General features: G+C 27.9%; 1 protein-coding gene and 1 long non-coding RNA gene across 2 annotated transcripts in view; one reads left to right on the forward strand and one right to left on the reverse strand.

Annotated features, from left to right (window-relative positions):
- The window catches only part of LOC127278274 (protein abrupt-like), a 41,937-nt gene extending 32,181 nt beyond the window's left edge, over positions 1-9,756 (forward strand). The window contains exon 9 of the mRNA XM_051299912.1: positions 284-9,756. Coding sequence (XP_051155869.1) covers positions 284-335 — 52 coding nt within the window. The 3' untranslated portion in view covers positions 336-9,756. The remainder of the gene's footprint in view (positions 1-283) is intronic.
- Positions 1-25,646, reverse strand: part of LOC127278292 (uncharacterized) — a 54,878-nt gene that overhangs the window by 62 nt on the left and 29,170 nt on the right. Inside the window, exon 3 of the long non-coding RNA XR_007842471.1 lies at positions 22,003-22,056. This is a non-coding gene — a long non-coding RNA (uncharacterized LOC127278292). The remainder of the gene's footprint in view (positions 1-22,002; positions 22,057-25,646) is intronic.

The following is a 25,646-nucleotide window of genomic DNA, read 5'->3' on the forward strand; positions in this document are numbered from 1 at the left end:
AAATTGTCTTATTAGATTTAAATAATCAAAGTTTTATTGTTATAAATTTCTCTTGACCGAAAATTGCCATCATTTCTATTAAATGAAAATTGTAACAATTGATTTTTAGAACTTATTGACCTAAAATTGTGTCAACTACCGATTTTCAGAAAATACAGAGTGAAAACAAATTTTCCGAATGAAATAGCATATAAATGGTTCTGGATTGAGTGCGTGGACTAAATTCGCAAACTGTTGCAATTTCCCGCCAGTAACTAATGAAGAATTTGTCATTTGTTTTTAGCGAGAGGCAGGACACTGAACCTTCATCCATGGCCGAGTCGGAGGACAAGTGAGAGGGGGCAAGGGGTGCGTGCGGGGTGCAGTCCACCCTAATGTTTCGCCGCGTCCTCCCGCACCCTCGTCATCAACAACGACACCTCCAAAACCCGAACAATAATCGGAATGAGAGCCAGGATGAGGAGGAAGAGGAAGAAGACGACGAAGACGAGGAGGAGACTCACCAGGACCAAAGTCTCGGGGGCCTAATGAGATTGCATGCCATTCATCGCGCCCTCCGAGCCACCCTTAGGGCCGCCACTTACTTGTGATCAGCTCGTCATCCTGATTTTCAACTGGAAAATGCACTTCAAGCTCTCAACAGCCTGCAAGCTACGGGTTCAAGGTTGGCATTAAGGCGACATCCCAAAACTCAAAGAATGCGAAGCATTTTCTGATTAGCCCACGCAATCTTATTTTATCCCATTTATTTAAGCGCTAATCACAATTTTAGCTCGTTGTTTTTTAATTCGAGATTCAAAATTTGGAATTTTTAATTTCGAGATGTAAAATTACATCTCTGTTGGTTGGAAAAATGAAAGGGATTTTGAAAATCCTCTTTTTTATCGGAGCTTGTTACACTTCTATTTTAGAGGAAGAAGTGAGACCGATCGATTTTTGCGACAGATGCTAATGTAACGATGCAAGACGAAAGGGTCACGATTTTAGAAATCTCGCTCGGGCACTTAGTTCCCAGCTCTCTCTCCGGACTCTCAGGCTCGTGATTTTGCATTCGCATTCAAGGCAAACTGCCGGAAACTATCTCGCGTTAAAAAGCGCTTTCGGTCTTTAAATTCCTCTCTCAAGCCTCCTTTGGTTTCTTGAACGTGTCAAGAGCTGAATTTTCTCGTGGTGAGTCCTTTTCATTTCCGATATATTTATCGAGTTAGAAATTTATGAAAAATTCAAAATGCACTTGAAATTTTCTGCTAAGAAACATTTATATTTTTATCTCAAATCCGTAAATAGAAGACGAACGCTTACATATTGTATAACGTTTTCCTTAAGATATTATGCTTTCATCGTCTGAGATATTAACGAGATGTATGAATATCTTTTTTTGCCAAGGACAAAAAAAGAGGAAGAAAAACTTAAAGACTAAAAAGGAAAATTGTATACGGATGCCACGAATTAAATTGCCAATCTCCAGAAATGGAAGATGATCCACGAGGAATATTCAGTGGGTTCTGACTGCTTCAATAAATCCACAAGGCTTTAGCGAAAGATGCGCAAGGTCTTCGGAAGTTAACTCAGTTCATGTGTTCTCGGTCTCTGACCGGATTACTAGTCTTGCGCAGATTGCAATTTCCAATAATTCAGACACGATTAAATAGGTTTTAATTTTTAACGAACTTAAAGATATTCACAAACATTTTTTTTAAACTAAAACGACATTTTCTCTATAAGAATCCTTAATTTTACAAAAAATTTTAAAAACTTGAAATTCTCCTTTAATTTTCTCTTTAAATAATTTTGATATTGAATAATGCGAACTTTAATCTGATTACGTGTCTGATAGCTGCGTTTGGCTATCGGTCTTTGACTTGAAAAAAAGGGGGAAAAAGAGAAAAACTATGCATGCAAGGTATGACGAGGTGTTTTGAAAAAAAACTCGGCGAACCGAAATCCGAGATTAAAGTTTAAGGAAAAAGGATGACGGCCAACGCGAGAATCCGGCTGTGACGCGCCTCGTTGTACAAGAGCAGATTTTATTTGTTTTTCTTACAATTTAATTTTTTTCCCTTAAAAAACAAAAAACTACCCTTATTGGCAAGTTAAGTGCAATCCTTTTGTGCTTCGCGCCTACCCCAGATACTTAGTGCAATAATTATCTATTCTACATGTAAAATAATAATCTAAGTTAATAATTTCAAGTGAACGATAGAAAATTTGAGGTTCAACAAAACAGTATTGTCTGGCAATACCAAGACGATCCCACGTTAATTGAAACAATTTTTTTTCTTTTTTTTCACGCTTGCAAAAGCAGAAACACTGGGATTGGAAATAAAAAAAAAAGAAAACGTGATGGCGTATTTTTTTCAACGAGTCAAGGGCTAATACTTTAAGAAACGGGGTTTTGGTCGCGAATCTAGCCAGAGAGTCGCGCATCCGTGTATTTTAGACGAATTGGTTGGCTGTGAGTTGCAGATCAAGGAGGACGAGAAAAAAGTCAAGGACTAGAAAAAAGGGACGACGACGAAAATGATGACTACGATAATGAATAATAATAATAAAAACAAAGTTTTGAAAAATAGTGAGGGCAAACATAAAATGAGGGGGTGAATCAGCCCCCGGGCCCTTCCGGGATACAAGGGTAGATTTCACATAGATCAGCCTAATATATTATTATATTAAATATTTCGAATAGATGAATATATATTATATTATTTGTTGGGAGAGCATATTATTATATTACATACATATTTAATATATATACATATATATTATATATATTTAGGATATTTATTTGTTGATTTGGTGATATATATATAATATATGATTTTATAAAGGCCGAGAAAACGGGCCTATAAATACGTTATATGCGATTAATCACATCGACACCACGTGTCAATATATTCATTTTCGCGCAATGATACCAAAATATCTCTGTTACCGTCAACAATCGCGAGTGTCGTATACGTAACGCTATTTAACAAGTGATGATGCACCAAAATGCCAACTTTCCTCGCTATAAGGGCACGAGTAACGGCTTAGTTTTCATTTACCTACATAAATATATTATTTTTCTTCAATTTTCAATTTTCTCTATTATTTTAAAATTTATATTTTCAAAAAAATATAAATGCTTTTATTTTTCAAGTTTCTCAAAAATTGGTTATGTTAAATAATTTTTTTAAAATAATAAAAATTATTATTACAGTGTTTTATTTTATAAAACTGTTTTCGGATCTAAAAACAACATTTGTATCAAGTGAATAAATGTTCTGTTTATTTTTTACTGTATCCATTATAAAATGGAAGACTTTTAGAATTTTAATATTTAATGACTTTTGTTATTTTATTTTGGTCTCAGGTTTATGGCTGGACTGACGAAAAAAATGTGATTTTTAAAAAGCATGTGTGAATAGTGCAATAATAAAGTAAATTTAACAAATTTTATAACTATAAACATTTGTTTTATCTTTCGAAAAGTTTTATCAAACTTTCAACTTGCAGATAAACAAAATTATTTATAAATAAACGAACATTATAACTTATTTAATAGACAATTAGATAATTTTATTCGCCTATTGTGTTAAATACGAGAATATTATTTTTAGTATTAGACAAATATTTGACATGTTTTAAAAATATTTTTCTAAACTTATAAACTTGATGTTTCTGAATTCCATTTTATTTGTTCTCGATTTGTTTTTATTAATATATACCTACAAACTATTCAAAGTTTAATGAAAACTAATAGAAATTTTATATTAGAACAAAAAAGAATGTTTATATTTAATAGTATATGAACGTGAGAATTTGAGAAACTGAAAATAAAATCGCATTTTCAAAGGTGTTGATTTATTAACACAAGTTGTTAATTTCTATTATCTGCGGTTATGATATGAATTATTATTTTGTTTTAATTTTAAATAAGTAAGCTTAATGTGCCATTAAAACTAAGTCTTTGAACAATAATAGAGAATATTATTACGTAGTTTAAAGTCGTTAACATTAATTAAGAATTAAGAAAGAATTAAATTTTATTTTAATTATTAAATTTTCAAACTAGAACATTTATTCCATATAGTATATTTTAATTATTGTAAGAATGTTAATTATACATATAACAGGAGAGCTAATTTTCCCCGTTCCACAGTTGGTTTACCTACTAGTTAAAAACACTAACTTTCAATCCGTTGAGTCGTCCAAGTCTTCGCATTAGGAGAAAATAAATTTTTCCTTTCTATTATAAAAATTTACACTTTTTGTTAATTATATTCCAAGATTTGAAATAATTAAATTTTTGTGAAATAAAAAAAAGTTTTCAACTCAAAAGAAAATACTGATTATTTGAAGCCATAAATATCCGTTCCTCGGTCCCTTGTGAGTCGAGAGAATTCTTAATAGGGATTAACGGTGTCGTTATTGTTACACGAGATTTCCTTGACGATTTGTTGTTCTGAAAAGAAAGCTCTAAGCGAAGTAGAATTATTAATATGATCGAGCACGTGAGGGTCATGGCTGCACTTAGAAGTGAAAAAATTCATTTGTACGAACAGTTTCATTATCGAGTAATCCCGCGCGTAGTTTTGTCGCTCTCGCAGAGAACGTTTGTAAATAGCTATACCATATAGTAGGTACGACGACTTCTTCGAGCGATAATAAAAGTTTTGTGATGGTGAGTTTGCGATTTGGGCTCTTAAGACCCGTTCGCGTATACCAAGCGCCTATATAATGGATAGTTCATACGACTAGTGATCGAAATGCAATCGAACGGAGAACGAGACCCTAAGACACACAAAACCACTAAACAAATTCCATTCCAATCAGAGTTCGAGGCGAGAATAAACCCACGATAGGTTCAATTTACCAACTTGACAAATTGTTCCCATTTCGCTCACTGATTCTCCACTTTAAGAGTTTGTCAATATAAAGGAGAGATCAACGTATTTAATTGCCTCTCGCTAAATTCAATCTTTTCAAAATTAATTTAATTACTCTTTTCTCATAAATGAAAAAATACGTATTTCTCAATTTTTTTTAAGAATTCAAATCAAGTTTACTGCAAAAAAATGGACACATTTTATTTTGAAAACGGCATTAAGATCCAAGTACTTTCATTCTTTAAAGTCTATTGGGAATTTTGCGTGAAAAAAGTCTCATCTGCTGGCAGACAATTTTCATTACGGGAAATTGATTAAAGTGCATGTTTTCATCAAGTGAAATTGTTTTGAACGAAGAATCGTTTGAGAAGAATTTTGTGGGTTGTTATTGATCCTCAAAATAAATCGTGCGTACTTTACTGGCTATATTTTATTGTAGTGTAACGAGCATTTTATCACAAGTGGCCTGCCAATAACCGACGATTGAGACTGCTAGAATTGCTAATATTGCATCCAAGCCAATTGGGTATTCAATCGTAAAAGTGTAAACTGTTTGAAGAAAACGATTCCCTCAAAGAAAAGACATTCATACATATTTGAAAACTATTTTCCTTTCATTCTTATGTCACTGTGTCTGTGGTCTATTTGTTAGACTTATTCGAGATTTTCAGAAGCATTTTCTTTTCATTTTCAAAAGACGTATATTTTGTCAGGACAATTTATTCAGATTAGAAACACAATTTTGACGTAACATATGTCAATTAAATATTTATTAGCGCATGACTGCTGAAAATTTAAAAGTCTGCCAGTATTTGACTAAAATTTTCTTTCGAAATTTCCCTCTATTATGGAACGCATGAATAAGTTTTAAAAATCGTTAGTTAGAATTTTTATTTGATGTAATTATTTTTAAGCCCAATTTTTTTTTTTTTTGATAAAATTAGTTTAATGATAATTCTGCAAAATAATAATTTGAACAAATAAAAATTCGGCTCAAAAATAACGATGTCAAATGAAATTGTATAAAATGAAAATTCTAATTAATGATTTATAGACCTTATTTGTGCTTCCCGCCGAATTATTATTCATAAACTTTTCATCTTCTGTCAGTTGCAATGGATGCGAGAAAAAATATATCGGCTTAAACAGTTAAAAGAATTTTGAAAGAGTGAGTTGTCGCCGGAACCCCTTCTCCGTTCGATAGGATATAGAGAAATATTTATGCATACTTTTACCTGTATATTTAGATATATACCAAAATAGTTTCCAACGAATTGGTTTAGGATCGACGAGAAGAAATATTTCAACCGATAGGTATAAAACATATTAGGTTTTAAAGTCTAACGAGAAGGAGTGAGGTCACTCGACACAAGTAACATACTCCATGCCTTACGATAATAGATAATATGAGTAAATTAAGGATAGATAGAAATATTTAAGTAGAGTTAATCTTAAAATTAAGCACTTCTCCTCTGGAACACTACTGTGTCCAATTAAAATTCAATCTACGAGTCAAAAACCAGTGGTCGGTTATTAATATTTAGAAACATTTTATTTGAGGAGCAAATTTTCAAAACCTGATAAATCCATATTTTCTTATTTCGAGAAATTGAAACAAATGACTTTTCTCACATAACCACTGCAGTTACTTTAAAAATATAAAATTTGTAATAGTTTAATTCTATAACAATGTTTTTATATTCAAGACGATCTGTTTTTAATTAAACTTTATCATAATTTAAAGATTTACAAGTATTGGTAATTTTTTTTAATAAAAAACATAAAAATTATAACTCATCTTGGTTATGTCCAAAAGTTTTTGAATTGAAAATTCGTTGTTAACAAATTTTTTTTCTTAAATTTAACAGCGACAGGAAGATTTGTGAGGTCCTTAAAATATTAAATTTATGTTTATCTCCATTTTTTTGAAAAATGGATTTATCAGATTTTGATATTTCGACTTTCAATTTTCATCAATTTATATATAAAAATGCAAAAAAAGAAGAAGAAACCCCTAATTGTAATTGCAAATGACTAATTAGAGATGAAAATTATAACCAATGACATTTCATTTCTTTACAATCAACCACCTCTACTTTTGGCTCGCATTTTGAAATTAGTGCGCATCGTTAATGTAGAAAATGGTGTTAATTAGAGCGAGCGACGTTGCCTCGAGTAAACATCGACACGGGAAAAAAAAGATGATCGGCATTTGATGACTGCTTTTATTTTGCACCTAAAACTTGTGCAATTATTACAACTCAGTGATAAAAAGAAGAAGAAAATATTATAAATAAATTTGAATTCCAAAAAAGTTTACATTTGAGTTGACAAAAGGGCAGTATTTAAAAAAAATATTGGTTAGAAATCACCTTTTAAACTAAAACACCAAGTTTGTAAAAATTGTCATTTTATTTATACATTGATAAAAAATTTAAAAGAAAAAAAATGGTAATTTTCAAATGTATTTTTTCTACTTTCCGCGAAAATCTGCAGGTGCCTAATTTGCAAAACAAATTCACTCGAGAAAAGACGAGCAGAATTATATCGATTCGGCCAAGAATAATAAATAACGCGAGTTTAACGATGCATTTGGAATACACTTACGTAAATCGTCTATATTGATATGCCAGGAGAAGAGACGGAAAATTTGTTCAACTTTTAACGATGCGAGGAAAGGCTATTTGTCTCAAACATTGCTTCGTAATTCACAAGAGTCTCGTTTTGTATCGAAAGAAGGAAAGAAATGAAAAACAGATCAGTGAATTTTTCTTTCTTTCTTTTTTTTCTGCATAAAACTTGAAAGAGGAATGTCTGACTCTGAGATGGAAAAGATGAAAGAGATTGTTGGGGTTTCCAATTTTTTTTGCTTGGACCATTAGTTTGAAAAAAGGATGTACGAAGGAGCAGTCAAAAAAGAAAAAGGGCAAATAAAAAATACATCTAACAGATGTTTATAGTATATACGAACAATCTTTGCTGTTACGATTTAAAAGTAAAAGAGGTCAAAGGGCTTTTAAAATTGGAATCCCTTTGAAGAGAAAATCGAAAGTCTTTTGAAAGTGAAGCTCTTTGAAAATGCCTTTAATTCCTATTTGCGATGAGCTTACTAACGAACCAAAAAATGCCAAATGCACCAAAAAGCACTTTTAATAGCTAACTCCAATTTTAACATAATCCATAATGAATACAGTATTTCCGAGAATCAGAAATGCACCAAATGTTATTAATGAACACCTTTGTTTTCAATAATTTACTCTATTTACCAGATGTTTATTGTAAAGTCTAACTTGTTGTTTTTCTAGTTATACATATAGACAAACACTGTCGAGTACGTTACATGTGCCTATAAGATGACGATTAATTAAGAAAAAGATTAATTAGAAGAATTCATTTAAAAAAAGATCCCTTTATAGAAAAGTTCATTAAATATAAGAAGGAATCATTATAAAAAAATCCTGTGTCTAAATTTTTTCCCAAAAGTTTGTTTTACTATTTTCTTTTTTTTAAATTTAACAAACGTTCAATAAACAAAATTTAATTTCAAAAAACAATACTATTTTACAAATTTTTAATCAAATTAAAAACAAAATTAATAAATGAAAAAAAATAAGTAAAATAAATAGCATACTCAATGAAAGTTTGAAAAATATTCTAGCGTAAAAAAATATAAAAAATTATTTTTAAAAAATAATTAAATATAAATCTCGTTTAGAAAGAAAACGAAACTGTACACGTAGGATTTGAGAAAAACTGTTTTGTATTTCTTTTTTTTTTTTAAATTTATAGTTGTGGCTTTAACGATCCCGAGAATAATAAAGAAAATCGGGATATTTTCTTAAAGAAACGACTATAAATGAAAATAAAATTTGAAGCGTGAGCTCTTTCCTTTGCTGTTCTTTATCGGTATCGTAATTAATTTAACTACCATAAGTTACTTCGGAACGTGAGTTAGAAGTCCTTTAGACGAGTTTCTCTGATAGGTATACAGTCGATCAGTGTCAATTGTTAAAAAAGAAAAGAAAAAAAAGGAAAGAAAATATTTTATTCATCTAATGTTTTTCGTTCTTCGAGCCAATTCAATGCGGAGAGCTTAACTAAAAAAATTTCTCCATTTATTTAGACGAATTATGAATAACTTTACTGTACAGATTATAAGCAATAATTTTGGTGTACCTTTTTTGTTAAAGTACTAAAATACTTTGCTCTTTTCGCAGATAAGCTTGTTGATTCAATTGCACTTGTTTTTCGTCTGAAAAAAAAGTTTCCTAACATTCTTTTTATTTTAAAAACAATTATTTGTTTTTTTAAATATATAAAAATATTTTTTCAAAATTTTCTTAATCTTTTAATACAAAAAAGGAACCTTTTCAAAGTTATTCTTTATAAAATTATGCATCTAGAGAAAAGATATACTTTTCTCAGAGCCAAATAAATATTTATTTTGTTTTAAATAAACGCCGATAAAATATTTCTCTGGGTGTGATGTAAAATATTTAAAATAATATTTTTTAAATTGGATCAGCAAAGCTTTTTTCGCTGAATTAATTAGATGGTGTCGCGTGATGCTTACAGGTCGATACATCGAATAATCTCGATGTGTGCGCCAGAGAACTTAGAGATCCGCGTTATATACCATTTTTCGTGATAGCATCTCAGTACAGAAGGAAGTATCTCGAAGACATGTCTTCGGTTCTTCCACAGTTGTGATAAGTTTAATTGTCAAGAGCTACTATATTATTATTATTATTATTATTATTATTATTATTAATTATTATTATTATTATTATTATTATTATTATTCAGTTGTAGAGCGGCTTATTTCTTGATTTGTTGTGTCACTTTGAATTTCTGTGTTATTTTTAATAAATTCATGGATTATTTCGTTCTCAGATTTTTTTACTTCGCACTCCATCATTCTTTTTTCATTCCTGTTCCCTTTACCTTTTTAGTCATTATTATTATTATTTTATTTTAAAAATATTCACATTTTTATTGTGAAGAGAAAAGCCGGATGTAATGTTTTTATATTGTAGAAAATTATTAACACTTACATTATTATAAATTAAATATTTTTAAAAATTGTATTTTGAATAATTTAAAAAGCAAGTTGAATACTTTCTCATTTATGATGAGAATGTAAAAAAGAAAATATGAGACTTTTTTTATACGACTTTCATTTCAACTATTGATTGGTAATTATTTTTTTTTGAATGTTTAATCTTGAGGCTTTGAAATCTAGTTCGTTGTACAAAAAATCCAATTTAAAATGTGAATCTCCCGGGTATACTCAGCTTCGAATTTTCGTTTTCTAACTTCTTCGCGAGGAATTTGATACTTCTTTCCAAAAAAAAAACATCTGGTAATCTCTTTTCTCCTTTATTAAAAAATCAAATTAGACTTTTTTTAATTTTAAAAGTCTCTTATTAAAATTGTTAATGCGTTATAACTTTCTTGAAAAATGAGAAAAGTTTATTTACTTTTGTCAATAAAAATTGATATTCAATTTTGAATTCTGTTCCTCTTTGGGGGAATAACATTTTTTTTAGAGGAAAGTTGAAAAAAGACATAAATGGAAGTAATTAAATGCCATAAAAATTTATGAATCATTGTATAAAGATCACCCCTGACAATAACTAAAGGAACAACTTCGCGTTATAAATCTTGTCATGAAAAAAGTTTCTTTAATTAAGTTGAAATAACGAGATGAACATGAAAAAAGGGACATTTTAGTTTCAAAATTAATTTCGGAGAAAAAAAAAATTTTATACTTAAAATATTATTTTTAAACATTAATGCTTCTTTTTATAAATTTCTAAATTGTAAAATATAATATATAATTATCGTAATGCTTAAAAGCTTCACATCACATACAGTTGGCAGTAATGTTTTTCATTTGTATTATAAGAGAGTAGAAATGGATAAACTTTAAGCTGATCTGAAAGCACAAATTATAACATTGTTCAACATTATACAGATAAAATTAAAAAAAAAAAAAAAAAAAAAACTGAAAAGAAGGTAACGCGTAGAGTGTAGAAAAAAATTGACGTGAAAGGAGAAGGGCTACTTGCAAAGTTATATAGAGAAATGTTTTCCTATTTTCGCTGTACTACTATATCTCACTCTACACCTCTCACTTGTTGTTCAGTTATTTTGTTTCCAGAACAACGAACGTAAAAGAGTTCTCATAATGGAAAACGAACGTCCTTTACTTTCCGTATACTATTTTTTATGAAAATCTTTATCGAGAAAGTTATAAATGTTGTATAACGAAAAAAATGTAAAAAAAATTGATTTTATGTATAATACAAGCGAAGCCATTTAAGCTGCTATTTGACTTCCATTAGAACGTGTATAGTCTGATGGCGATCCTGTCAAGTGTAATTACTTTTAATAGACAAACGCGAAATTAATTATTATTATTTCCACAATAAACAAATATATTTATTACTTTTATTAAATAAAATTTTGTATAATGGAAAAATATTTCACAAATAAACAAATTTTGAATTTTATTTCTTTGATAATAATCAAGTAACCGATTATTTGAATCAAATAAATTTTTTTCTTCGGTTTCGAGTTATAAAAAGTGACTTTAATTTACATAGAAATAAATTTTATCTGAAATAAATCTAGGCCGTATATAGTTAGTAGTTTTTTCTTTTTCTTTTTTTTTGAGGATTTTATTGTCTTTTGGAATTTTCCAAGCGGGATTAACAGAAAATCTTGTGTAAATGAAAGACATATACCAGGATTCACTTTATCCTCTTCGAATAACTTTACTTTCTCGAATTCTCAGTATATTTAATTCACTTTGTATTACATTAAAGAACTATATAACATTTCTCTAAAATCTTTTGATCGAAAATTCTATTTAAATTTACAAACTTTTTTTACTCTTTTATATATTTAATTTATAGTGAATTATTAAATACTTTGGAGTTATGTTATAATTTTATTAATGCAACTCACCAAAAAAGTGAATATATTTACTTTTTCCTGTTTGATAATACAATTGTATCCGTTTATTGAAAAAAAAAGTTTTAATTAAATCAATATTTTTGATATTGATATAAATTTATTTGATTCAAATAATCTATTTGAGTAAATTAAATGGTATTTGTATCAAATTTCAAATTTCTGTTCAATTAAAGATTTTGAGTTAATCTTTTAATATTAAAATAACACATAAATTAATGGGTTGCACGAGTTTAATAAATTAAAAAAAATTGTCTAATTGCAAAAAATATAACAATTTAAAAATTATATTGTTTTTCCTGATAAAATAGGTATAAAAAATTTGGTCGTATACATTAATCTCGATTAGTATAGTGACTGGTGACCCGAAAGTAGAAAATATCGGTATTTAGTCAGACAATTCTTCGTTTCAGTTAATATTGACAGATGAATCATTTCCATTTATTCTCTTGCTAAAGAATCGGTCTTTTGTCATCGTTAATTTTTTATTTCAATATTTCTTTATAGTTTTGAAAAAAGATATTTTCAGATTTTAACAAAAATTTAAAAAGAAAAATAATCCAGTTGAATTAAAATTAAATTTGTCTTTAATAGATAAAAAGTTTCAGTAGAAAAAAAGTAATGTAATATCAAATTTTAAGTTCGTTGTTGTATAAAATAGAAAGTGCATATATGCCCGGACTTAAAAAATCACGTCGCATACCTCGTATATTTTATTCGCTGTGTTTTATTTGTACAACCCAAATAAAACTGTATGAGTAAAGTAGGACAGGCGAGTAGAAATTTTAATTTAAAAGAAGTAATATTCATCGAAAGTTTAAATTGAATAATAGTATATATATATATATATACATGTATAAGCGGTGCTACTTTTTCATAAGAAACGAGTATAAGTAAATAAAGATTACTTTCTTGTCTCTTTTTTCATTAAGTCCAATTGTGTCTCGAACTCGTTAAAAATACTTTTAAATAAGAAAAAGTTTCAATATTTCTTTCGGCTAGATTAATTGCACAGGGAGAATAAACTTCGTTTGATCATATAAATTAAATAGTTTCACAGAAAAATTCAAAATTAAATTTTACCCAATCAAAATAACAAAGAAAAACGAAAATATTTATTTGTCAAAATAAGACAAAAAAAAGTAAAAAGAAAAATTTTTGAAATTTTTTACTCAAAAAATAATTTTGTCAAGTATATTTCAACTAAACGACATTACCGAAGCATTTTTGTTATAAAGAATTTCTAATTTTAACAAAACAGCCAAGTCGATGTTTATGTAAAATGTTAATAAAAAAAGGTTTTTAAAAAAATGTTTTTCTTTAAAACGTGAACATGTTCAGGGGAAGCAATTACATTACCAACGCTGCATTAGGTTGAGCTAGTTGAGTGATCGATGCACTTTGCACTCGTGTAGAAACGCGGAAGTTGCTTTTTATCGGACAGCGATGACTCCGAATTTGATAAAGTTAACTGCAAATTGTCTTTTTCATTAAATATTCACGATTTGTTCTAAACAAGTTTCTTCTTTTGTTGCAATTTAATTTTGATATTTCGGTTTTTATTGCCATTTCTCAGAGTTTCTTCTACTTTTCCATTTATTTTTATTCAATTTCTCTATTTGCTTTTATGTCACTTTTTAAGTAGTTTCAGACTCATTTTATTTATTCTCTCTTTCTCTCTTCCAATTTTCTTTTTGATGTTTCACGAATTCCAGTGTGTTTTTCAAACTTACAATTTTGTTCACATTCACACTCCTCAATTCCAACTTTTGTGTTTCGCCAAAACTAAAGAGCTTTTATTTCGACATTTTCTCTTGCCAAATGAGGTTCTCGTAAATTCTAAACTGTACAGACAATAGAGAATGTGCAAATGTACAATTCTATCGTGCTTTGCAAGACAATATATCAAATCGATAGTTCATCCAATGAAGCACATCCAAAATCATTAATGCTGTCCATGCACATTACAGTTCACTGATTCTTATTTGTTTCGCCATATCCATTCATTTAACTCGATCTCCTTTTATTTTTCAACGTCAACTTTTCAAATACACCCGTTATTATTATTATTCGTAATATACAACGAGTTTAATACTCCATTTTCCATTCAATGAACATGTAGAGCATTTATTTGCAAATTAATATTTTTTTAAATAAACAAAATTTTATTTCAAATTGAAGATTTCATTTGGAATTTTTTTTTAATCCCGTAAAAGGCCTCGTAAAATAAATAGTAATATTGTAATAAATATTGTTTACCGATGTTTTATTCATTAAAAGAAACATTTGATAATTTTTCAAACTATACGTAAATGAATTTTTAAACTGTAAAGCTTTAATATAATTATATTTTGAAACTTGGAAGGATCGTTGTGACATTCAAAGTCAACACACTGATAAACATCCCTTGAGGAAAAAGTAAAGCGTATTAACCAGAAAAGTGCCGAGTGGATATATAAATATAGATACAATGTATGTACTCTATTAAAAATTCCTTCCACACATTTTCACTACTGCTGAGGTAAAATGAAAGGGCTCTCCAAGACTAAGTAAAAATATATTCTCAGCGCAGATATACCATAGCTACAAATATTTTCCCAACTAAAAGCTTGTTTATTTCCCTCAACAAAGTAAGAAAAAAAATTTTTTTCAAAAGACATTTTCTCAAGACGAACTCCATCTTCGATTATATAACATTTAATATTCACGTTGAAAAAATGGTAAGCAAAAAACAATAACGTAACAAATTTATTTGAATACCCAAATAAATATTAAAAATTCACATTTCAGACAATCCTACACACCAATGGAGCTTTCGATTTTCTAAATAATCATTCAGTTCTGAAAAACGTTTCAATCTCTATATTACTAGCGTTTATTATTAATTAATTTTTTGTAGTATATGTTAATTAATTTCGAATAATATAAAAAAATGATTTTGTCATAGGTAATTAATTAAAAGAGACTAACTAACAACGTAGTTTCATTAACGCAGTTCATCAAACAAGTTCATTATTTAATTATATATGGAATTGATCATATGGATTTGTCATTCATGTAATCAAAGTAAAGCATTTGTGTGATTCTATCTATTGAACACACAAATGTAAGCAGATTTTATTCGAAAAAAAACCGCGTGTTTAATTATATCTATATTTTGAAAACGACTATTCATGAACTCACGTATATAGTAATTATACTCTTTTTTATACTATTGACAATTTGGATTACAAATTGGAATTTATTTTATTATGTTATTCTTTTTTTAATTGTCAAATTAATTTCACTAATTGATCGATTTTTATTAAATAATAAAATAATTTATTTTATAGGAAAAAATTCCTACTTTTAATTTGAATGAATTGGAATTTAATTAATTATAGCATTGAATTTGCCTGTGCAAAACTGAAATACCGTAACTTGTTTTTTTTACTTATAGATTATATGTTGCCCATTATGTTTCTTTTTTTTTAAATATAGATATTAAAATTATTGAAAATTTGATCTATGGAAGGTAGAAATAATTATTTCTATCAAATGAATGTAAATTGTAAAAATGAACAGCGGTAGCTTTACACCCGAAATCAGAATAAGAAACAAAAAAAAAGTACAATGGAAAATTGTGAAAAAGTAAGTGGCGTAAACGATAGTTTTGTTTTGTTAAGCGATGATAGTTATAATTGAACTGCAGTGAAGTTCGCAACAATACGAAACTGTCAAACTCAATGTAAACTTTCATTTAAGTGTATATAGATAATAAACGAGAGAGCACCCTGCTTAATCACAATCGATTTCGCAGGACACAAAGGACCTCATGGCAACTTTGCTCGCTCCGATTGGGCACATAAATAACAAACCAGTCAATGCAAATATTACGAAACCTGAAGCAATAATTACTATACCTTTAATTAAGATACGCAAAATGCTCTTCACTGAGGTAACTCAAACCAAACCATATTTTACTCTTTTAGTTTTACAATTTATTAAACTAGTTTTAATAATCATTCAATATATATTATGTATTTCGATATTTGTTATATGAAAACTTTTTCTTATTAAAAAGTAATAATAGTGGCAAATAATTTGAGTTACCTTGTTCTGTAGCTGTATGCGGAACATCGAAGAATATTGTAGAAAAATAATACTGTAAAAAAACAGCATCGCCGAAGCGAGTACCGATTTTATAGCACCAATCGCAATTTCTAGTAATTGTTTCCTTTTTTTTATTCATTTTTCTCATTGGAAAAATTAATAAAGGCAAAGAATAAAACGTCATTCATTCCAGAGAGGAGTTTGTATTTTTGCAAAGAAGGAATTAAATTAAACAGGAAATTATAAAAATATTTTTCCTTTTGCACTTTCTTGAGTGCTTTTGTATGTCGAAGGCGTTTTTCACATAGGACAAATTTTATATCCATATACATATATTGTAGTTAATATGTATATTTAAATGTATTTCTATATTTTTGATTATACCTCGCAAAAAAAAAAAAATTATAATATAAATGAAATTTTTAGGAAACAAAATTTCTTTATTGAAAAAATTTATCGATATATAAACATAAATTAATTTTTATTCTTAACCAAAATAATATAATTAGTTAAATCGAATTCAGATTGTTTCATCATAAAAAAAATTATCACATCATAAGAAAAATAATAGCTGATGTTTAAAAATTAGTTAAATTAAATTTAAAAGCATATAAAATAAAAGGAAGCAAAATCTTTTTCCAATAAGGAAGTTTTGTACCTGTTTAATCATATATAATTTCTTCAAAAATATAAAGACTCTCGTATTATTTTCCAATTAATTATGCAAAAAAAAGCTGTAATTAGTATATCGAGACTTGATTTTTATGTAAATTACGAAATTACATGTGATATGAATCATGTATATAGTGTAATAAAAAAATCGAATTCGCTCGGATTGAATGCTTGCCGCTCAAAACCGCAGGCTAACGATAATACCGTAATTGTGATAAAAAAACCTGTAATAATTAATTAGTGATTAATTATACCAGTTCTATATCTACGCAATGCAGATAATTATGTAAGTAAAGTTAAAATAGAGGAAGAATATGAGAGCTAGAAAAAATGAATATGATACATACAGGGAAAAAATTAAAGAAGTCGTTATTAGCCGAGATTATATATATATATATTATATATATCGTGTAGATTGTAAACGACCCCGTAGAAAAAACACTAAGTTATGAAATAAAGGAAAGGTAATGATATTAAATACTATATCGATTTATTAAATTAATTATTAACTATTGCACACGAAACAAGTAATGACATATGTACTTGGCTATAGCGATGTTATGTTAAATGTTGAAATAATTAAGGCGCAAGATTTTTCCATAAAAATAATTAGTTAAAATTATCATTAAAAAAAATTATATGTAATAGAATGTTTAAAATGAAAATTTTAACGAATGATTTTTATAGGATCATCATAAGCTCCAAATAATTATTATCGGAATAAATACATTTACGTTACATTAAAGAGCGGTGCCCCAACAATAAAAATTAATAATCGAACAACATAGAACTAATAAATACGTATTGCGTTCTAAATTGAGAAATATTAACTAATAAAATTTTTAACATTTTAACTTGAATCATTATAATTATGACAAGTTAATCAGGAAAGATTTCATTTCGAACTTAATTATGCATTTTGGGTCCAATAATTTCAATTTGTCCTGATTACCGTCTAATGAGATAATCTCCTGAAACTCATTAATATTCAGTATTGGCTTAAAATATTACCTAATTAATAAAGTTAAAATATCGCTGCCATAAACGTTAATTTAACTTAAAACCCGTTTCTCAAATAGTGCATATAAAAAAATTGTCCTTAATTAGTTAATAAATTTCATATAATTTACAAGGTCCTTTACAACAGAGACATTTAATTTTTTTTCTTTTTATTTATTATTATAAAAAAAGAAGATAATATATATAAGGTTCAGTAGAAAAAGCAGACTTTTGTCAGCCACCATGTTTATGAAGTTATATGCGGCTGACTATAGACAGATTATTCCACTGAATCTCATAAAACACAAGGAAGCGCGAATTTACGAATTCCCTCGAAAAGTTTTATTAAATTTCTACACTCCTTGAAAAAGAATTTTTAGAATTTCATCTATCAACATTTATTATATAAACTGATTTTTCATTATTTATGCATTAATTTCAACATTATTTTTCTATACTGTTTATGATTTTTAAAATGTTATCGATTTCTTATAAAAATATCTTTTTTCCATAAAATGTTTCACTGATTGTTAAAACTCAGAGATTCCAGTTTTCCATGTATACTGTTTCAATTTCCTATATCTTAACCTTTTTTCACGAATCCATTTTGATTATTAGGGAACTTGGATTACTTTAGCGTCCCTTTGGCTCGATCCCATAAATAAACCCGACGAAAATACCCGAAAAACGTTGTGCTAAAATGAAACTGCTTATAACATTTCCTGGTGAAAATGAGAATTCGCCGAAAATTCCATAAAAATTTCATTTCTTTCGTCTTTATTGCCAAATATCAAATGAGTGTCAGCTTTTACAAATATTTATACATATTTATAGGAGACTTTCACATATAACATATTTAATAACCAAGCATCGTATTTTAAAATAAAGATTCCGATTTATTTGAAAAATAACTGTAATTAATAGATTAGTGTCAAGGAGGTTAAGTACCTTTCACCCAATATATGTTTCTGCAATTTTTTTTTAATGTCTCAACATTTTTTATGCTGGATTTTTCATTGGCAGCAAAATGGGGAAGGAAAATGGAATAATTACTACTCATAACCATTCGTATTGTAAGTATAAGTTATACTTTAGGTGACACCGAACATTGCTGAGGTTAATAATAAGCGGAATGAGGGCGTTAAGGTAATAAATTGGTGATAACTCTTTTTTACACTAGTTTCTTCCTGCACGGAATATTTATTGGTCTTCAATGCTCGTCGGCTGATCTAAATTCCAGATATGTAACTACCGTGTGTGTTACGATGAATAATAATTACATCTCAGACATCAACTTATTTCATTTAGACTTCTATTTTTTATTATTATGTATAATATTATATTTGCCAATTTCGTAATTATCATTTTTTTAAAGCAACAATTATTTTTGTAACTACACTGAAAAGAAAATTTATTTGGTTCAAATAATCGATTACTTGTCAATTATCAAATATAATTATTTATTTAAACCAACTGAATATTTACTTGAATCAAATAATTTCTGTATTTGAAATAAATATATATAATTATAAAAAAGGAATAAACTATATAAAAATAATGATGCAATAAATTTAAAAATTTTTAACTACCAATCCTTGTCGGAACATGTGTTTTATGATTAATACGCATCGAATGAGAGGGCAGAAAATACTGTATATTACGTGTAGATATTATGTAAATTACATAAACCTGCAATTACCTAACATACCTATATTTTCTATTAAAAAATAATCTCATATTGAACGTTTGAGTCGCAGTTACATGACACGTTTTAAATTTTTCCACGTTGATCAATATCTACAACATATACTGCCATGCGGACCAAGGAAATAGATGCCATACACTTAAAACCAAATTTATTTAATTCAAATAATTGGTTACTTGACTAGGGATATTACTATAACACCAAAACTAAAAGAATTTATAAAAGTCACGTCGGACTGATACTAGTTTCTTACTACTGATACAAGTTTATTATTCATATAAAAATGAAAAGAATTTTAACAATTTTTTTTCTTAATCGACTTTGATGATAGAAAATATATAATTTATTTGACTTTTTAGTTATAAAAGTCGGCCTCATAAATAATTTGCTTGGGCCAGACGAAGGCAGCGTGGAAATAAGTGGATCTGAGGTTAAAAGGATTCTCTTGTACTCGTTAAGACAGTCAGAAGGACAGCGGATGCTCGCTTTTGGAGAGGTCGTTTCCGTTAAGCGACGCGGCTCGTCTACCTGCTATTTCAAAAGACATGTGGTCCTACACCATTTCAAGACATATTCTCATCCTCTCCAGGGAAATCAATCTGATTTAGCAAAGAGTAACCAGAAAAAAAGAAACATTCTATGAACAATCAAGACCTATTTTTTCATTTGCAAAGAAGGAGAAACATTATAAATTTATTCTATTTGGTTTTATGTGATTGTCTTAAACGACAAAAAGAGTTAGCTATTTTTGAAAATTGCTTTTCATATCATTAATAAAAACAGTCTATTAAACATAATTCTGTTAAAAGTTGTCAAATTTCTTGGAAAATCATTAAGTTACATTCTTTTTAGGTCTTTAACCCACTTTTTTTCTATATACATATAGGCAAGTAATATGCGAAGAAAAAAATTCCCCTTTTCCTCACTCTTAGGTCATACATTACTTATAATAGATGAAATAGCGACATTTCTTTACAAAAAAAGGTTTTCTCATTTTTCGAAAAAAATTTCGATCCGTTTCATATTATCCCTTAAGTGCAAAAAACCAACCCTTATCAGTGGATATAATCTTAAATCATAGTTACGATTTTTTTTATTCAGTTTTTATTGAAAAAAATATTTTAAACCTTTTTTCAAAAAGTATTAAAAAAATCGCGCTGAAATTTTTTTGTTGATTGTATTTTCGGTCACTTGCAATTTAGGAGAAATGAAGATTCGGTGAATTAGAAATTTCATTATCAGGTAACATTTAAAAATTGTTGATAATTAGAAATAATAAAACAATAAGAATGAGAGTGACTTGAGCTTAAAAAATTCTATTTAATCAGCTGTATACTTTCTTAAAGTAAATATCCTTTAAATTGAGGGATGAGGTTGTGAGTTGGAGCTCATCCCGAGTTTCCCAAGGATCGTTTCTCACATTTCAGTAAATATTTACTTTCTCTGTGAATCAAAATGGAAGCATGAAACTTTAATCGAATGTTATTTTTCATGCAGGTCAAGGAGTGCGAATCAATTATTAATTTTCAATTTTGACAAGGAAAATTGTAAATTTCAATACACATTTAAACTTAGAAAATATGTCTCTGTTATTTCAAGAAATTATGCTAAAACCTACAATTATATATAAAACAAAAAAAGGTCTAACTAATCACGAAATTATTAAGCGCCATTTGAGGGTATAAATTTAGATTTTACTGATAAAATGCTGTAGTTTATAGATTATCAATTACGAACTAGAATATTTTTACTTGAAAATATAAATATTGTTAAAGTTACGCGCAACGATGAGATTATTGATCCACATAGAAATATGTAATACATACAATGTGATAAAAGGCACCTTTACTTAGAACTAAATTGTCAGGTGTAACACAGCTAATGGATTAGATATTGTTGACATTTCACGTAATTCATCCGACTGCATTTAATTTTCATTTTTCTTTTCACAATTGTAGTGTTTTAGAAAAAAGGATCCATGATTTTAAAATTATAGACAAAATAATAATAATTACTTTATGTAGGAACACATAATTAAAGTTAGGATTGTTTGAAATTCTGTTTGTGTAAGCTGAACATATTATATATACCTTTTAAACAAGGATTTGACACTTGAGAGCTGAGTTTGATAAATTAATTCCAACTTTCGAGAATGCTTATCGAACAAAAAGAATGTTATTTACTGTGCTTAAAAGCGATCACGAACCGTTTTAATGAGCTCACCCGATTTAATACTTCCATTTATACTTATGAAAGGATTATTGTGTAAAATACAATCATTGTGGAAAGTTATAACGAATACTGAGATAATAAATACATTTAAAGAAAAAAAAATTTGTACTTGAAAATTATTAAGTTCTCGATAAAATCACTAGATGCTTTGTATAATATAGGATAAAACCCTCTTTTCCAAAGAATGAACCTTAGGTCCGAAATAAATTCAATTTTTTATCCCCTCGCCTCAAAGTTCACCTACACATCATTTACAAATATTCTCTTTCAAAGTAACAACCCTGTATAAAAGCATTAGTATATCCCATTTCGTTTTAAAAAATACAAAGAAATTTAATCAAATATCAAAAGTGAAAGAAATAATAGACATTCTATAAATAATAGATACTTGAAATTTATAGTCAACATTAAACGATGTTATTATATGAAGAATATTAAGTCAATAGAAACACTTACCGAGTTGTTGATGCTAAATTTAGGAAACCAAATCGCTGATGTCAATGTTGCAATCTAAAAAAATCAAACGAAACATTACAAGTAATTCTTACAAGTATAGTTATTATAAATGTTTGTTAATTTAAATGTAAATATTGAAAACAAAATTTATTTAATTTAAATAATCGATTATTTGACGATTAAAATTAAAAAAAATAAGGTATAAAAAATTATATAAAATAAAATCGTTCAATTTCAAGAGGATTATTTGCTTTTCCTGAAACGCGGAAAATTTAATCTCATTTCTAGAGAATTTTTGACCCGGAATAAACGTATAATCTTTAACCTTTGTGTATTTTTTAGCAAAGATTGTTTTTTACTTGTTTTTTTTTTGTATTCGATGATAAAGTGAATTAATCACGGGACGAGGCTCAATGGGATTATATTAGATTACTTTGGGTGTCTGATTAAAACAACTTGGGTAACCGTGGTGTAGACGGACTTTTCCTTTTCATGTGAAATCAAAACTTTTTCCAAATGTCTCGTTTTCTTTTAGTCCTGTTTACAAAGAATTAGAAGTTTTCTCAGCTCTGACGAATTCAAACACTGCGATTTCGCCCAAGACTATTTATGCGAGAAAAAGTTACTTAAATCCCCCTGAGATGTGTTTTGAATATTGTGTAGCTTCAATTCTAGATCTCTATATAGACCGCACACACAATTGGAAGCCTTAATATTGGAAACATTTGTTTCATTCCTTAACTTTTTTTCGGGGAGACGTGAAAGAAACTTGTAGATATACGCATTAAAAAAAAATAAAAAAAAGAGAAACACAGAGAAAACAAGAAAACATTCAATCATCCCTGTGAAAAACTTTAGTATATAAAAAAATTACCCTTTGGGGAAAAAAGGACATCTTTTTCTATACAGGGAAAGTAATTTAATCTGTATATGAACTTTAGATATAAAGTGTAACAGTTAATAAGATTCTGAAAGTGAAAGTAATTCTTGTTATGCTGTAAAAAATATAAATAAAAAATATTGTCAGCAATACTTTTTGACAAAAATAAATTTAAATACATAGCATCCAATTTCTAGAAATATTCTACCTAATATTTTGAAAATCCGATTTTTGAAAACTGTAATCCCGTTTTTGTAACTCAAATTATGGCTAAAGTGACAAAGCGATAGTCTCTGTCATGTAATTAATTCCCTTTTGTATTCGGACTAAAGCAACGCTTGGTACACGCTTTGTCTATAGGTCCCGAGACAAACTTCTAGGCTGAGCATTATATTCAACGACTTGCATTATTCATACACAACTCGACATTTCCCTGAATAAATGTCTGAAACCCATTCAACATTTTTTTTGAAAGTAGCATACAATAATTTTTTTGTACGAATTATCATTTGATTTTGAGAGAAATTTTAAAACGCCGTATTTGACGGCGTTGACCGAAATTTTCTTAATTAATTAATCCGAGTTTTCGCCTTATCCGAGGTAGGTCCAGTCCACATTAGCTCGGATAACCGGAGTCCTACTGTATTTTGGTCAAATGCAAATTTGGCTATTTGACAAATTTTGCTAAATAACAATTCGTTTAAATAAAAAATCTCTTTATTAAAAATTCGAGTTTATTTATTTCTACACCGTAGAAATTCCAACAAATTCAGTTTGGAGGAATATTTATCTGTATTTGAATGATTTTTAACAAATCATTTAAAAGTGAGTATTATTAAAATAAATGTTGCTTTACGCTATACTCATATGCACTTTATGCAAAACTCTCTATGTTAGTATCAAAATGAACCTTCGCTCCAGGCATTCAATTAGCAAAATGTTTTCCAGACTACCTTCTGCCTCATTGCCTCATTTCTAAGTAGTTAATTACTGAAATTCGAATAATATTATACTATTATTCTTAACTTTCATATTATAATTACTATTATCTAATGAAAACAAATTCTATGACTTGAAAATTCTTTTAAAAAATTTCTTTCAAAAGTTAAAAAAAAAAGTTTCTAATATTATTGTACATGTGATAATTTAAAAGCTTTTACAGCTTCATTATTAGCATCAAAAAATTTTTATACGGACAGAATGCATTTTGAAATGCGATAATTGAGATTTGCATTCCTTCCGCTTTTGAGAATGCTTCAATTTTTCTTCCAAGAATAGTTTAATGAAATAATAAACATAAACTTTAATGCAGCATAGATAGATATAAGACTGAATAGAAACGTATTTTTGTAAAAGAAAAAACAGGGAGAAAGGTGGAAATTAAACCGGAGTGTAGTAAAACGTCTAATCGCAATAGAAGGAAAAGCATAAAAGTGCACAAAGGAAAGAGGAATTCAAATAGAGTTCACTTAAGCTGAAAATTAACATCTGCTACGAAAAAGGATTTTTTAAATGAAAGAATAAATTGAAAATGTTAGGTTAAAAGAGTAAATTATGTTTGGGAACTGTAAGCTAAAATAAATATCAAAAATTTGGTTAAGAGTATCGGAAAGAGGAAAAACATTAATTTATATTAATGAAGAAAACATTTTTCCTAAATTCATATCGAAAATTTAGTGTCTATGTGCGGTTGCAGCTGCATATATTATCTTTTTTTCTTTGCTGTCAATTTATGTATATATTAATGTATAGCAATTTTGCCTGATTTCATGATTTCGTTTGTCAAATTTGCAAAGAATTTTTATCATTAATTCGTTATTAAAATGTAAATTGGGGTATATTAGTATAATAAAAGGCAAATTTAATAAAATCTATTGTGTTTGATAAAAATAAAAATTTTAATTGAAATTTTTTACTTTTATTACAATTTGGCAAAATCTATACATATTTTACTTTTTCATAAGCTGTCCCGATGACACGCTAGTGCCATTAAAAATTTCATTCTCGTAAAGCAAGTAAAATCTGATGCTCTGTTAAAAAAAATCACCTCATCGTGAATATTTAAAGCCTTATAAAAATGTTGATAGGTAAAAGCGAAAAATAAAGAAACAAATATGATGTTGTTTATGACCAAATCATAGAAAAACAATTTTCCCCAGCTATTAAATAGATTTTAAAACTTCTACTGTAGAAAAGTGACCCGAATGTTTTAAAAGTGTACTTTCCATTTTTACGACTATTTTGTCTAGTTTAAAATAGTTTCTTTAAAGAAATAAAAAAAATATCACTGGAAAAATTATTTCAAAGATATACAAAAATTATATTCGCTGAAAATTTCGAATATTTCAATTTTAAGCCTTTGAATAATAATCTTTCGGTATTCCTTAAGTATTTCTTGAGTTATTTTTATATTTATAAAGACTATAAAGGAAGTAAATATTTTGACTCAAAGTAAATACCTGTTTTTGATAAAGTATCCTAGCTTCAATATAACCCTTTGAAACGCAGTAACATACATGCTTTACGTGTTAGTTTATTTCAATAACTTTTTTAAGATTACTAGTTTTTATATTTTATCCCATCATTGCATCCCGCGACACATTAAAAAAAAATTCCAAACGATGTATCTGCAATTTATATTGTATATACATACATATAAAACAAGAATGCTTTAATTTAAAGAAAATATTTTACTCCGGAAAATAAATTTTTCTCAACACATTTCTTCTATAAAAATATTTTACAAAAATAGAGAAACAAATCT

Source organism: Leptopilina boulardi, unplaced genomic scaffold (assembly GCF_019393585.1).
Source record: "Leptopilina boulardi isolate dan_hultmark-lab unplaced genomic scaffold, ZJU_Lbou_2.1 LbouV2_202, whole genome shotgun sequence".
In the NCBI taxonomy this organism is placed as follows: Eukaryota; Metazoa; Arthropoda; class Insecta; order Hymenoptera; family Figitidae; genus Leptopilina; species Leptopilina boulardi.